The sequence below is a fragment of the Ascaphus truei genome, chromosome 4 (genome assembly GCF_040206685.1).
Source record: "Ascaphus truei isolate aAscTru1 chromosome 4, aAscTru1.hap1, whole genome shotgun sequence".
Classification (NCBI taxonomy): Eukaryota; Metazoa; Chordata; class Amphibia; order Anura; family Ascaphidae; genus Ascaphus; species Ascaphus truei.
In genome coordinates, this window is record NC_134486.1 from 83,951,723 (window position 1) to 83,966,538 (window position 14,816).

At 47.9% G+C, this 14,816-nt stretch overlaps 1 protein-coding gene across 4 annotated transcripts in view; it reads right to left on the minus strand.

The window, feature by feature from the left end:
- Positions 1-8,032: 8,032 nt before the first annotated feature.
- Positions 8,033-14,816, minus strand: part of SLC1A4 (solute carrier family 1 member 4) — a 78,318-nt gene continuing 71,534 nt past the window's right edge. For all 4 annotated transcript variants that reach the window (XM_075596115.1, XM_075596118.1, XM_075596117.1 and 1 more), the window contains one exon: positions 8,033-14,767. In XM_075596115.1, coding sequence (XP_075452230.1) covers positions 14,533-14,767 — 235 coding nt within the window. In that variant the 3' untranslated portion in view covers positions 8,033-14,532. The remainder of the gene's footprint in view (positions 14,768-14,816) is intronic.

Below are 14,816 nucleotides of genomic sequence, written 5' to 3' on the forward strand. Positions count from 1 at the left end.
CTCTCTCTGCCTCCCTCCCTCCCTCTCTCTGCCTCCCTCCCTCTCTCTGCCTCCCTCCCTCTCTCTGCCTCCCTCCCTCCCCTCACTGCCTCCCTCCCTCTCTCTGCTGCCTCCCTCTCTCTGCCTGCTTCCCTCTCTCTCTCATGCCTGCCTCCCTCCCTCTCTCTGCCTGCATCCCTCCCTCTCTCTGCCTCCCTCTCCCTCCCTCTCTCTGCCTGCCTCCCTCCCTCTCTCTGCCTCCCTCCCTCTCTCTGCCTCCCTCCCTCTCTCTGCCTCCCTCCCTCTCTCTGCCTCCCTCCCTCCCTCTCTCTGCCTCCCTCACTCCCTCTCTCTGCCTCCCTCACTCCCTCTCTCTGCCTCCCTCTCACTGCCTCCCTCCCTCCCTCTCACTGCCTCCCTCCCTCCCTCTCTCCATCTCTGCCTCCCTCCCTCCCTCTCTCTGCCTCCCTCCTCTCTCTGCCTGCCTCCCTCCCTCTCTCTGCCTGCCTCCCTCCTTCTCTCTGCCTCCCTCCCTCTCTCTGCCTCCGTCCCTCCCTCTCTCTGCCTCCCTCCCTCTCTCTGCCTCCCTCCCTCCCGCTCTCTGCCTGCCTCCCTCTCTCTGCCTCCCTCCCTCTCTCTGCCTCCCTCCCTCTCTCTGCCTCCCTCCCTCTCTCTGCCTCCCTCCCTCCCTCTCTCTGCCTCCCTCCCTCCCTCTCTCTGCCTCCCTCCCTCTCTCTGCCTCCCTCTCACTGCCTCCCTCCTCTCTCTGCCTGCCTCCCTCCCTCTCTCTGCCTCCCTCCCTCTCTCTGCCTCTCTGCCTCTCTCTGCCTGCCTCCCTCCCTCTCTCTGCCTGCCTCCCTCCCTCTCTCTGCCTGCCTCCCTCCCTCTCTCTGCCTGCCTCCCTCCCTCTCTCTCTCTGCCTGCCTCCCTCTCTCTGCTTGCCTCCCTCCCTCTCTCTGCCTCCCTCCCTCTCTCTGCCTCCCTCCCTCCCTCCCTCTCTCTCTCTCTCTCCTCCCCCTCCCTCCCTCTCTCTGCCTCCCTCCCTCCCTCTCTCTACCTCCCTCCCTCCCTCTTTCTGCCTCCCTCCCTCCCTCTCTCTGCCTCCCTACCTCTCTGGCTCCCTCCCTCTCTCTGCCTCCCTCCCTCTCCCTCCCTCTCTCTGCCTCCCTCCCTCCCTCTCTCTGCCTCCCTCCCTCTCTCTGGCTGCCTCCCTCCCTCTCTCTGCCTCCCTCCTCTCTCTGCCTGCCTCCTCTCTCTGTCTGCCTCCCTCCCTCTCTCTGCCTCCCTCTCTCTGCCTGCCTCCCTCTGCCTGCCTCCCTCTGCCTGCCTGCCTCCCTTCCTTCCTCTCTCTGCCTCTCTCCCTCCCTCTCTGCCTCCCTCCCTCTCTCTGCCTGCCTCCCTCTCTGCCTGCCTCTCTCTCCCTCCCTCCCCCTCTCTCTCTCTCTCTCTCTCTGCCTCCCTCCCTCTCTCTGCCTCCCTCTCTCTGCCTCTCTCTCTCTGCATCCTCCCTCTCTCCCCTCTCTCCCTCCCTCTGCCTCTCTCCCTCCCTCCCTCTGCCTCCCTCTCTCTGCCTCCCTCCTCTCTCTGCCTGCCTCTCTCTCTCTGCCTGCCTCTCCCTCCCTCCCTCTCTCTCTGCCTCCCTCCCTCTCTCTGCCTCCCTCCCTCCCTCTCTCTGCCTGCCTACCTCCCTCTCTCTGCCTGCTTCCCTCTCTCTGCCTGCCTCCCTCCTTCTACCTCTCTCCCTCCCTCTGCCTCCCCCTCTCCCTCCCTCTCCCCCCTCTCTCTCCTCCCTCCCTCTCGCTCTCTGCCTCCCTCTCTCTCTCTCTGCCTCCCTCTCTCTCTCTCTCTGCCTCCCTCTCTCTCTCTGCCTCCCTCTCTCTCTCTCTGCCTCCCTCTCTCTCTCTGCCTCCCTCCCTCTCTCTGCCTGCCTCCCTCTCTGCCTGCCTCCTTCTCCTCTGCCTGCCTCCCTCTCTCTGCCTGCCTCCCTCTGCCTCCCTCCCTCTCTCTGCCTCCCTGCCTCCCTCTCTCTGCCTCCCTCTCCCTGCCTCCCTGCCACACGCACACACACACACACACACACACACACACACACACACACACACACACACACACACACACACACACACAACTATGTAACAAGGACTAATGGTAGTAAAGTATAAGTGTACTACAATAAATAAACTGTTATGTAAAAAAAAAATGTGTCCCGGTTTTTAATTTTCAAAATCTGGTCACCCTAGAGGGGGGGGAGCAGCCTGATGTGATGGGGGGGAGGGGTAAGATGATGGGGTCCAGCCTGATCTGATGGGGGGGGGGGGCGGTAAGGTGATGGGGGGCCAGCCTGATATGATGGGGGGGGGGGGAAATAATGATGGGGGGGCCAGCCTGATGTGATGGGGGGGGGGCGGGGGGGAAGGGTGTAAAAAATATATGTATGGCTCTTTGAAAAATTCTAAATCGTTGTGCTACTCATATTTGGCTCTTTTGGACTAAGAGTTTGATGACCCCTGTGCTAGGGAGAGAGAGAGAGACACACACACAGAATGGGAGAGAGAGAGAGGCAGAGAATGGGGGAGAAAGAGACAGAGAATGGGGGAGAGAGAGACACAGAGAATGGGGGAGAGAGAGAAACAGAGATGGGGGAGAAACAGAGAATGGGGAGAGAGAGAAACAGAATGGGGGAGAGAGAGACAGAGAATGGGGGAGAGAGACACAGAGAATGGGGGAGAGAGACACAGAGAATGGGGGAGAGAGAGACAGAGAATGGGGGAGAGAGAGAGAGACAGGGAATGGGGGAGAGAGAGAGACAGAGAATGGGGGAGAGAGAGACAGAGAATGGGGGAGAGAGAGACACACACAGAGAATGGGAGAGAGGGAGGCAGAGAATGGGGGAGAGAGACACAGAGAATGGGGGAGAGAGAGGACAGAGAATGGGGGAGAGAGAGACAGAGAATGGGGGAGAGAGAGACAGAGAATGGGGGAGAGAGAGACAGAGATGGGGGAGAGAGAGAAACAGAGAATGGTGGAGAGAGAGACACAGAGAATGGGGGAGAGAGACACAGAGAATGGGGGAGAGAGAGACACAGAGAATGGGAGAGAGAGATAAACAGAGAATGGGGGAGAGGGAGACACAGAGAATGGGGGAGAGAGAGACACAGAGAATGGGAGAGAGAGAGACACACAGAGAATGGGAGAGGGAGACACAGAGAATGGGGGAGAGAGAGACACATAGAATGGGAGAGAGAGACACAGAGAATGGGAGAGAGGGAGACACAGAGAATGGGGGAGAGAGACACAGAGAATGGGAGAGAGAGAGACGGAGAATGGGAGAGAGAGAGAGACAGAGAATGGGAGAGAGAGAGAGAGAGAGACAGAGAATGGGAGAGAGAGAGACAGAGAATGGGAGAGAGAGAGACACAGAGAATGGGGGAGAGAGAGACACAGAGAATGGGAGAGAGAGAGACACAGAGAATGGGAGAGAGAGAGACACAGAGAATGGGAGAGAGAGAGACACAGAGAATGGGAGAGAGAGAGACACAGAGAATGGGAGAGAGAGAGACACAGAGAATGGGAGAGAGAGACACAGAGAATGGGAGAGAGAGACACAGAGAATGGGAGAGAGAGACACACAGAGAATGGGAGAGAGAGACAGAGAATGGGAGAGAGAGAGACACAGAGAATGGGGGAGAGAGACAGAGAATGGGGGAGAGAGACAGAGAATGGGGAGAGAGACAGAGAATGGGGGAGAGAGACAGAGAATGGGGGAGAGAGACAGAGAATGGGGGAGAGAGACAGAGAATGGGGGAGAGAGACAGGGAATGGGGGAGAGACAGAGAATGGGGAGAGAGACAGAGAATGGGGGAGAGAGACAGAGAATGGGGGAGAGAGAGAGACAGAGAATGGGGGGAGAGAGAGACAGAGAATGGGGGAGAGAGACAGAGAATGGGGGAGAGAGAGACACAGAGAATGGGGGAGAGAGAGAGACAGAGAATGGGGGAAATAGAGAGACACAGAGAATGGGGGAGAGAGACAGAGAATGGGGGAGAGAAACAGAGAATGGGGGAGAGAGACATGGAGAATGGGGGAGAGAGACAGAGAATGGGGGAGAGAAACACAGAGAATGGGGGAGAGAGAGAGACAGAGAATGGGGGAGAGAGAGAGAGACAGAGAATGGGGGAGAGAGAGAGACAGAGAATGGGGGAGAGAGACAGAGAATGGGTGAGAGAGAGAGAGAGAGACAGAGAATGAGGGAGAGAGACACAGAGAATGGGGGGGGGGGGAGAGAGAGAGAGACAGAGAATGGGGAGAGATAGAGAATGGGGGGGGGAGAGAGAGACAGAGAATGGGGGGAGAGAGAATGGGGGAGAGAGACAGAGAATGGGGAGAGAGAGAGACACAGAGATTGGAGAGAGACACAGAGAAGGGGGGGAGAGAGACACAGAGAATGGGGGGGGAGAGAGAGAATGGGGGGGAGAGAGAGACAGAATGGGGGAGAGAGAGACAGAGAATGGGGGAGAGAGACAGAATGGGAAGGGTGGAATGAGAATGTACAGTAGGGATGGTGGGAGAACGAGAATGGAGGGATATGGGGGGGGAGGGAGAGAGAACGGAGGGATGGGGGGAGAGAGAGAATGGGATGTGTGTGAGAGGAGGGTGTGGGGGGGGGGGGCGGAGAGACATAAAGCAGAAGGGGTGCAGTTGGTGATGTCATTTGTTTTATAAATATTTTTTTTAATGTGTCCCGGTTTTTACTTTTGTAAATCTGGTCACCCTATGGTAGACCTAATCTAGATATCTACAGCTCTCTAGCACAACATTTCAGGGTCCGTGCCCTTTTCCCAGGCCTTTTGTTCCTGTATGGTCTGTAAGCCTATTGGTGAAGGCAGTGGAACTGAGCACCAATGCTAATGGTGAGTGCAAGTTGTTTCTATTTTTTTTTTTGTCATGAACAATATAACATTTTCAGAAGTGTGCACTTCTTACAGGTGTCAATTGATCCTCCATAATGGGTACCAAGGAGCACCTTGTTTTGAATTACTTTTCTTAAAGCAGCAATCCCAACGGCATTTTTTAATAATTTTTTTTTACTCCCTCCTCCCTTTTATTTCACAGGATGAGAAGCTTGAGGTCGGAATTGCGCTATTTTCAGCTCCATGGACCCCCAGGTTCTAACCCTTTTCTTAAAGGGTGGGTTACGTAGGGCGTTTGCTGCTTTAAATATAAACAAAATCAACAAGTAATTTGGAAGAGATGCTAAACTTCTTGTCTGAGGTTTTTAGATCTCCAGTTTCAGGACCAGCACCTGCTCCGTGGTTTGAAGTCAGGACAGTCTCTATCCTCGAACATTAGCAACACATCACTGGGAAATTGGTATTGCTTCGGGTTGCTGGGGCAGCTTTCTTTTTAAAAGGATGAAGTTCTTCTTTTTTTTTTGTTGCAAAACTGCAACAAAAATACTTCAGATCAGATGCACTTCATGGGGGGTCCTCCCCGAGCAGTAACATGATGAAATAAGAAGCAGCCATAAGGGAGCTTTCCATCTGTCTTGCTTTTGATTTTGTTGCCACTAAATATTGAGAAACATTTTATTATAGTCTATGTTGCAAATATGTATAGATCTCTTTATAATTGCTGTTTTAATTCACCGGAGATTGCAGTTTTGAATAAATGATTTACCATGAAAGTTTTTCAAAGTTTTGTTTTGAGAACAGTTTTGTTTTGAGAACAGGGCAGAGTGAAGATCTCCAGAGTGTTAAATGTTTGGCCTTGAGCAGGACAGAGCTGTTATAGATCTTATTCTTCAATTCTTGGATTCCGCACATTCTGATGGTTTAGGCTAAATTATTTGCAAGTGCTTGAACCTTGAAAAAGTGTTTCAGTGGTGAAAATAATGTTTTCAAATTAAAAATAGTATCAAATAATGTTGTACACTGAATGGAAGATCGACAAAGCTCGGTTAAATCAGGGAAACTAACGTGTCAGTACCTAAATAGGTAATGGGCGTTACCTTCCTTGACATTAACGGTGATCCACAAAGCTAAGTATACGCAAAAACAGGGGCCCAAAGATCCCTAATTTGCACATGGCTAATGTTTTGTTAACCAGCTAATGTATGGATAAGGACACACCGGGTAAGGAATATGTCAGGTACTGTATATATTGAAATACAATTACAAATAATTAACACTTTGGAAGCCATAGTGGCCATAAGGGTATGAAATATGCATGCCATCATGGTCATTAAGGTAAACAAGGGGTTAATAGAAATACCCTACCTACCCTATACTACCCATTGTATGTCATAGTGGTACAGCCACTAAAGCAGGCCTGCACAACTCCAGTCCTCGAGGGCCGCAAACAGGCCAAGTTGTCAGGATACCCCTACTTAAGCACAGCTGGCTCAATTAGTGGCTCAGTATGACTGAGCCATGAATTGAGCCAGCTGTGCTGAAGTAGCGATATCCTGAAAACCTGGCCTGTTTGCGGCCCACGAGGACTGGAGTTGGGCAGGCCTGCACTAAAGCATACAAGGGGTTTACCATCCCCCTGGATGACCTAACCTCCCTTTCTGGAGCACCTACCCCATAACACACCCTCTCTACCCCACATCCCCAACAAACCTAACCCCCTATTTACAGTACTAGCTGTAAACCCTACTATCCAAAGGTGGATAATAGGGCTAATAGCCAACATAAGCATAACATACAATACGAGTTCAAGGCAACATATACCAACAAAAAAATAACACCACTACACATATTATGTCTGCATATATATAGCCAAGTGGATCCATCATTTCAAGTAGTATGATTATTATTATGAGTAATATCCTCAATTAAATGTGTGCTCAAATATATATGCAAAAAGTCCCCCAGCATGTAGAGAAAAGGAAGAGAACCCATGAGTGTATCTGCATGTTTTCCACAGGTCCTGCAAACCGACTTCATTGACCCCATTGTCACAGACAAGGATTCTGGGTAATGACATACAAATGAGCACACTTTTTGTTTTGTACATGTTTTGGAAGCCAGAGGTCTCCGAAACTGAACTGTGTTAATTTCAGCTCCTGGTTCCCTAGAGACATACCGTACGAGGTGCCACCGCTACATCATGGAGGTTTTAATTCCCTTCAGTCACATGGACCAGTGTAAGCCGAGAGATGATGTTGCAGCTTCTAAGGCTGCGGTCCCGCTGCATCCGACTGCGTGCGCGGCCGCGTGCGCATCACTCACCTGCTCATGACTTCCTCCCGAGTCGGCCCCAGTCCCTCCTCACTGCCAGGCTCACTACGCACTGTGACGCGTCAGCCGGCAGGGGATGCAAGAGGATTGTGATCCCGAGCGGTGATGCGTCACGTGGTGCGCTGGTGAGCCTATCAGCACCGGAGGCTGTACGGGGGGGGAGTGTGTATATATGTGCGTGTTTTTTCGCACAGCCCCAGTGTATCTCCCCCTCCTCTTTCACACACACACACACGCACGGGGGGGACACACTTTACAGCACCCGATCTATCTGCCCAGTGTATCACTCCCCCCCCCTCTCCCGAACCCACCACCCCCCCCTCTCCTGCGGACTCACAACCTCCTCCACCCTTCTCCCTGGTGCTCAATGGGCGCGCCCTCCCGACCCATTTTGGCCACGCCCTCTCCACACCTTAAAAAATGCTCCCTACGGACCGCAGATAGCGGTGAAGTGCCCCTCCACGCGCCTCCTGTATGCAGTGCGGGCGCGCTGTCGGATGCAGCGGGGCCTCGGCCTTATTGGCCCACATGATTCAAACCTCTAATTTGTTTTCCCTGGTGGGGGGCCGTACCGGCGGCATTTTCCCTGTTATCTCAGGAACCAGGGGGTCACCAGAGCTAAAATTAATCTGGTTCAGCTCTGGAGTTCCCCTATTTCTTATACATGTAAAAAAAAGAGGACTGGGGGCAAAAAACAGAGTAGGGGGAACTGCTCCTTTAAGAATGTTTACTCTTTGTGTTTGACCTAATGCATGATGTTTATCAGAAACAGACGCTGTACTAACAGCTCACAAAATTATACAACCTGCATGTAAATCCAACCTTCAAATGCTACACATCTGAATGTATTTTATTAAAACCCCCAAAAAAGGAAAACAAACCTAAAATCACAAACAGCTTTGAGTTGACTGATTTTACAAATGAAAACCCCCTTGCTCACTTGCAACTATAAAGAAAACGAGGCAGACAAAGGAAGTGTTCAAATCGTCACAAGGCTCTAAATCAGTGGTTTTCATCCTTGTAAGAACTGTGGAATCCCGTCACAAATGTGTCTCAGGCTGCGCTTATAGTGCTGGTGACTGCGACGTTGCGCAGCACCGTAGCAAGTACATGCAGTCCGTTGCCGGTCCCCATAGTGGGCGGCGCTGCAGAGCAAAGGAGCGGTCACGATGGCCGGTAGTCAAAGGACTTTTATGTTTTCGGCAATTGCGACGTGACGTCGGCAGCACTTGAGTGGTTCAGCCAATGAGGGCGAACCGCTCACGTCCACGCCTTCACCACGCCCCCCGGTCGCCCTCTCGTCTCCTGCACTATAAGCAGGAATCGCTATTACAATGGTGACAGCTGCCGTCACGCGGTTGCGTCACCGTCGCCGGTACTATACGTGTAGCCTTAAGTTGAACCCCAGTCATCTTATTCTGCTTACATAGAAACACCAGTGCTGTGGTAAGGCTTTCACTTTTAAATAAGGCAACAGCATTGATAACATTACATTGCAACAATGAATAACCTTCTTAAATAGTAAATAACAAATATGTCAAAAATAGAATTATTGAGTGAAAGAATAAAATGTTCCATTACCACATTTTTTTTACATGGAAACCCAGTAATCATCCCACAATACTCCAAGGTTATATGGGACACAGTGAAAACCATTGATCTGTGTGATTTAAAGAAGACATTTAATATAACTTTGAACTGTCTGATCACTTTCCTTCTCTAAGGCCGCGATTATACTCCTTGAGTTGTTGCTTGCGCGAGCGCGACAAGGATATACTTATGAATCCCTACAAGAGCTCCCCTAGTGCACGCGCACAAAGGAGCATGATGGCGCAAACATGTTTTGAAAAGACAAAACATTTTGGGGCCTATGCAGAGAGCAGCGAATTTAAAAATTGGAGAGTTTCAGAAAAAGTAGCTTTAATGGAGAGTTTTATTTTCCATATGCAGAAATGGGCAAAATCCGCTATTTTTAGCATTACTGCATGTGGAGAATTGTAAAGGAGGAGATTCGCGCAGCTGAAAGGGAGAGAAAAAAAAAAATCGCGCATTTTTTTTTCTTCCCTATAGCCGGCTTCTTGCCAACTTTAGTTGGCGGCGAAAATTGACGAAAATCGCGCCAAAAACAGCCGCTACATGGCGAGCGCGCCTTTCTGAATTTGGATATTTTTCAGACTGGCGAGATGTAGTTTCTCGCCAGCCGCGCGGCGAGATTTTCAATTGGGAAAAAAAAAATGGCGCTTTTTTTCCAAACTCGCCATTTTCGCCTGTTTTTAGCGAGATTTTCACCGGAAAATGGCAAGATTGTTCATAGCGCTGCTCTCTGCCTGAGGCCCTTTGTCTTTTCAAGTGACGGCCGCGTCACGTAAGTGTTTCAGCCAATGAGTTGTGAACCGCTCACGTGACATCACGGTCACGCCCCCCCATTGCCTGAACATCGCTGAATCCACAGTTCACACATCGCGCCAGGATGGAGGGTATATGCACTACACAAAGTGTAATAATATGTATCCGTTTCTCTTACATGGCAACCACTTTTTTTTTATGCCATCTGCATAAAAAAAAGAAATAACAGGTCCGTGTTGGAATAAGTCTCTTTGGATAACAGACCTTCATCCAATCCAAGAAACTTCATTAACAAGCTTTTTACTTTTGATGCAGATGCAAAAAGGAGAAAGATAAGATAATGTCACTTGATTCATGGCTCATTTTTCTGGCTCTTCACACGTATAGTCTACTACCCCTTTATTCTACAGATGCAACGGCTGTGAACAATATAAAGGAGAAGCAATCAATACACTACACAATTCAAACACATTAGCTGCACGTTTTATTACATATTACAAAATGAATATGTATTTGTTGAAAGACGTAAGTTAGAGGCACCAAGTGACTAGTGCACATACACAGAAATAACTAACACGGGCAAGCAAGTTGTTTTCATTTACAAGATCCCCGAAAAATTAGCTGACAAGTAAGGCATACTGGAGGTATTAGTGCTTCTTAAATGGAAAAGTAAGATAAATGGAAAATTAGCTATATACAGTACTACACCACAGTTTTAAGCTGGATCCATGTAACACTTACGATGAATGGGTGTAGCAAAATGCTACTCCAGTTTTTCTATAATACAAAAATTACCCATGCTTTTCTCTACTATTTTTATATTGTAAACAATAGCTTCATGTGATTATTAACTAATGCACTATTGTGCCCAAAAGCACAAGACTACTTGCTCACTTTGACAGAAGGGGAAATTATGTTTAATTACAGTTTTAATGTACGGCAACAGACTCCCAGATTTATTAATAAAGCTATACCAACACTGGGAAGAATTTAAGTGGAAAACTAAAGTTACGTGGAATCAATATCCTTCATTATGCCAGAGTCAGCCGATTTTATAAGTTTCTCAGCATACATACATTACGCCATGTTCTACTTCCATTAACATTGGAGCTTTGTAGAGTGAATGCATTATATGAAAGAACAGATATGGAAACAAGCCAAAGTTTCGATGCTGGGTTGAGATACAAATACATGGGTGCAAGTTGTGAAGATCAAGACATCCATAACTGTATCTCAGTGCTAAAATGGAAACACAAAGGGCTATATGCTTTAAACTTAAATCAGGGACAATAAAGTGACGTTACCTAAAACAGTAGCTGGCGTTATTTCCCCTGAAATTAAGGTGTATCCACAAAGCTATTATATGCAAAAACAAAGACTGCTGTATGTCTCATTATCATAGGCCTATCGTCACTTTATTGTAGCACAATATTGCGTGATCTGCTAGTAACGTAACGTAAAGACTGACTTAATGTTACTCCCATTCAGACTCTGAAATAGTGTCATGTCTCTCTTTCTTGCTTTCCTCTCCTCAAAAAACCTTATTTCAAGGTCTGGATGGGAGCAACACCAAGTTTCAATATGACTTAACTAACATAACGTGAAGTCCCTGCGTACACGTACGGACGTTAGTGGATAGGTGATGTTAGGTCAAACACCTCGTTTGCATCTAATTATCACTAAGGTCCGTGAAGCCTATCCTATTTAAATGAGTAAAACTGGGTTAATGTCACATTATTCACTTTAGTGGATAAGCATTGCTATTAACATTATATTAATTTAGGTTAACTTCACGTTAAATAGCCTAACAAAGATTCGTTTTTAGTTTCAGAATTCATGCTTCAGAATAGATAGTGAAGGACAATGGGACATGCAGTTGGATTCAGAAGTTGCCTGAGACCAAAAAGGTGTCAAATTTAGTTGCTACTGTACTTTGTAAATGTACATAACTTTCAGAATGCACAGGACAACTTTTTATACACAGCAAGTACTGTAATATAATAGTAATGATTAACTTAGTACATAGAAGTATGTGCATCAAGAGAGGGGAACAAGAACCCAAGTAAATCTCTACTAGCGCGCACACCAAGGGTGTGCGATGAATGAAGGTGCTTAATACTTAACCTTTAATTAATAAAATTAAAAATAAAGCAACAATTAAAATAATGGTTTAAAACTAGGGGAGGGGGGGTGGGGGGGAATGCTGTTAACAGGTCTGATAGGTAATCAGATCCAAGGTAAGCTGAAATAGCTGAACTGGTGGGAATTACTAACCAAATGCTGACAATTCTAAAGTGATTAAAGACAGAGATATATTCTATACAGATACCTCAACAGGAAACATCTCAGAATGTACCGGTGCTGTTAGAGATGCAGCTTATTAGCTACAACATGGGGGCAAAAATATAAGTGCTGTACATCTGTGGAAAACCACAGTGCTGCAGTATGTGCATTGCATACAGCCACAAAAAAGCCCCAAAGTCTCAGGATATCTGGACTCTGCAATTAATACAGATCACTGTCCAAAACGTATTGCAGTGGAATCCTACCCATCCGAGGAGTGAATAATATATAGCAGTGGTTCCCAATCTGTGCGCTGCGGCGCCCTGGCTTGCCTAGAGGGGCACCGCGATTATCCTCCCCACCATCCCTCCGATTATCCCTCCCCTCCCGACCATCCCTCCTTAATGCCGGCCAGGGCCGCAGGGGATTGGCTGCAGGTCAGAGGAAGCCGGGGGCAGGGCTTCCGCTTTGTGCAGAGCACATGGTGAGTGTGTGTCTGCCTTCCCGCTCCTGGCTCCTCTGTCTGCTGGTGGTTGCGCGGTGTCCCGTCCCCTTCTGCCCCGGGTGATAGGAGAAGGTATGGGGGGAATTTGTACATTTGCCTGTCCTGGCGGTGGGTGCAGGGGGAGGCAAGGAGCCGCCTGCATGGATCTCCTGCCTTCCCCCCCCCAATTAACTCACATCCGTCGCTGCCTCTGCTCTCGTGTGTGTGTATCAGTGACTGTGTGCAAGGAGCTGCCTGCACTGATCTCCTGCCTTCCCTCCCCACCCCCCAGTCACTCACATCCGTTGCTGCCTCTGCTCTCCACTGCGTGTGTGTGTATCAGTGACTGTTTGTGTGTGTGTGTGTGTATCAGTGACTGTTTGTGTGTGTGTGTGTATATCAGTGACTGTTTGTGTGTGTGTGTGTATATCAGTGACTGTGTGTGTGTGTGTATCAGTGACTGTGTGTGTGTGTGTGTGTATCAGTGACTGTGTGCAGGGAGCCGCCTGCACGGATCTCCTGCCTTTCCTCTTTCGTGTGTCTGAGAGAGTGAGAGTGTATCTGAGAGAGTGTTTCTGAGAGAGTGAGTGTGTCTGAGAGAGTGAGTGTGTCTGAATGTGAGAGAGTGTGTCTGAGAGTGAGTGTGTGTCTGTGTCTAAGTGTGTGTGTGTGTGTGTGTCTGAGTGTGTGTCAGAGAGTGAGTGTGTCTGAGAAAGTGAGAGCGTTTGAGTGTGTCTGAGAGATTGAGAGTGTGTCTGAGAGATTGAGAGTGTGTCTGAGAGAGTGAGAGTGTGTGTCTGAGAGAGTGTGTGCCTGAGAGAGACACCAACTGCGCACTGCAACTATTAGGTATGTATATACAACTTTGTTTTTACTTTGGGCGCCGCGGAAAAATCCTGATCGCCTTGGGGAGCTATGAACCGAAAAAGTTTGGGAACCACTGATATAGTACATTAGTGCTAGCTGTATATAGTGTGCCACGGCTCTTATCATAAAGAAATCATGTACTGGACTTGTACCCCAAGTTGCACTCATAAGCCAGAGCAAGCTGCCTTTAAATCCTCCACTATGGTAGTCAGACACTGCCCTGATAGTATGCAGCATTCAGAGCACAGACAGCCTCTCCAACCCTCAGTTCCACCCTCCCTGTGTCTGACTTCACTCCAAAAATCCCAGAACAATCGTTTTGTTCCAAGCAGGAACTTTTTCAAGGGTGACCTCACCCATTCATGATTTCAAGTATTAAGCACTTTCATTCATCATAACACACGTTTACCCTTGGTGTGCGCACTATTAGAGATTTACTTGGGTTCTTGTTCCCCTCTCTTGATGTGCTATCTTTGATTATTTATCTCACTAGTGGAGCATCCCCTATACCATTTCACTATTATCCTGAGCAGTCTGTTCTTCTAGCTCATAGAAGTATGTGACATGCTGATGACTGAAGTTGTACAATGCAGACATTTTTTTTCGTGTCTGAAATAAAACACACACACACAATGAAAGGGAAATTACTTTTGTCTATTTCACTGAAATGATTCGTTTCTTGAATTCGTTATTGCATTACTTTGTATGAGCAATTTTTCTTCTGGATTAACATCACATTTTTTGCCTTGACATTTTTTGCTGTTTCGCAGGTTTATTTGTGTCCAAATGGTATTGTATCAAATTTTACCAATACCGTCCGACAGATGTGCATTTATACTTTGAATTAGCAACACAAAACATATAGAATACAGATGTTCTGGGACAGATAGGAATGCAGAATGTTTATAACACAATTTAAACTGGTAAACAAAAGCAGGCAGACCACATTCCTTTGTCCTTACAAAACATTGCTTCCTAACCATATCTTCAAGGAACCACAGTAGGATCACACTTGAGATATAAATGAATGTGCAAGGTCCTTATCTAGGCACCTTGTAATTATACACGTGTCATTATATTTAGTATTGTCTTTTGTCTGGTGTATACTAATGCTCTCTGCAATATATTGCCACAATATAAACTAAATTAATAATATGTATAGTGAGCAAAATCAAGCTTGTTTGCCAAATGCATTGGTTTTCCACACAGCTTGAGTTTGCTGGGGCTCTCTGGAGGATATGGTTAAGAGTCACTATAATAAACTCTATAGTGGCTCATAATGGCAGTGAACAAATGCCGGTCTTAAGGATGACTAGCAGTCTTAAAGTAACTTCACAGTACAGATTCCTTTGATTCGGGCATAGTTATACTGGGAGGGTTTGACGTCTGGTCCCTGTGTGTTACAAGGGGAGAGGTTTCCTCTTCTGACTTGCAGTTTGGCACACCCTCAACATAAACATCATTCAGCTCCTGCTGGTTCTTCGCCATTTCCTTTTGGTTGAGGTGATGAAGAATTCCGGCTCCAAGAGCATCTCCTTCAACGTTTACAACAGTGGTGGTTCGGTCCCTTTTGGGATACAAAAAAATAAATAAAATGGATCCATGGAGGCGGTGAT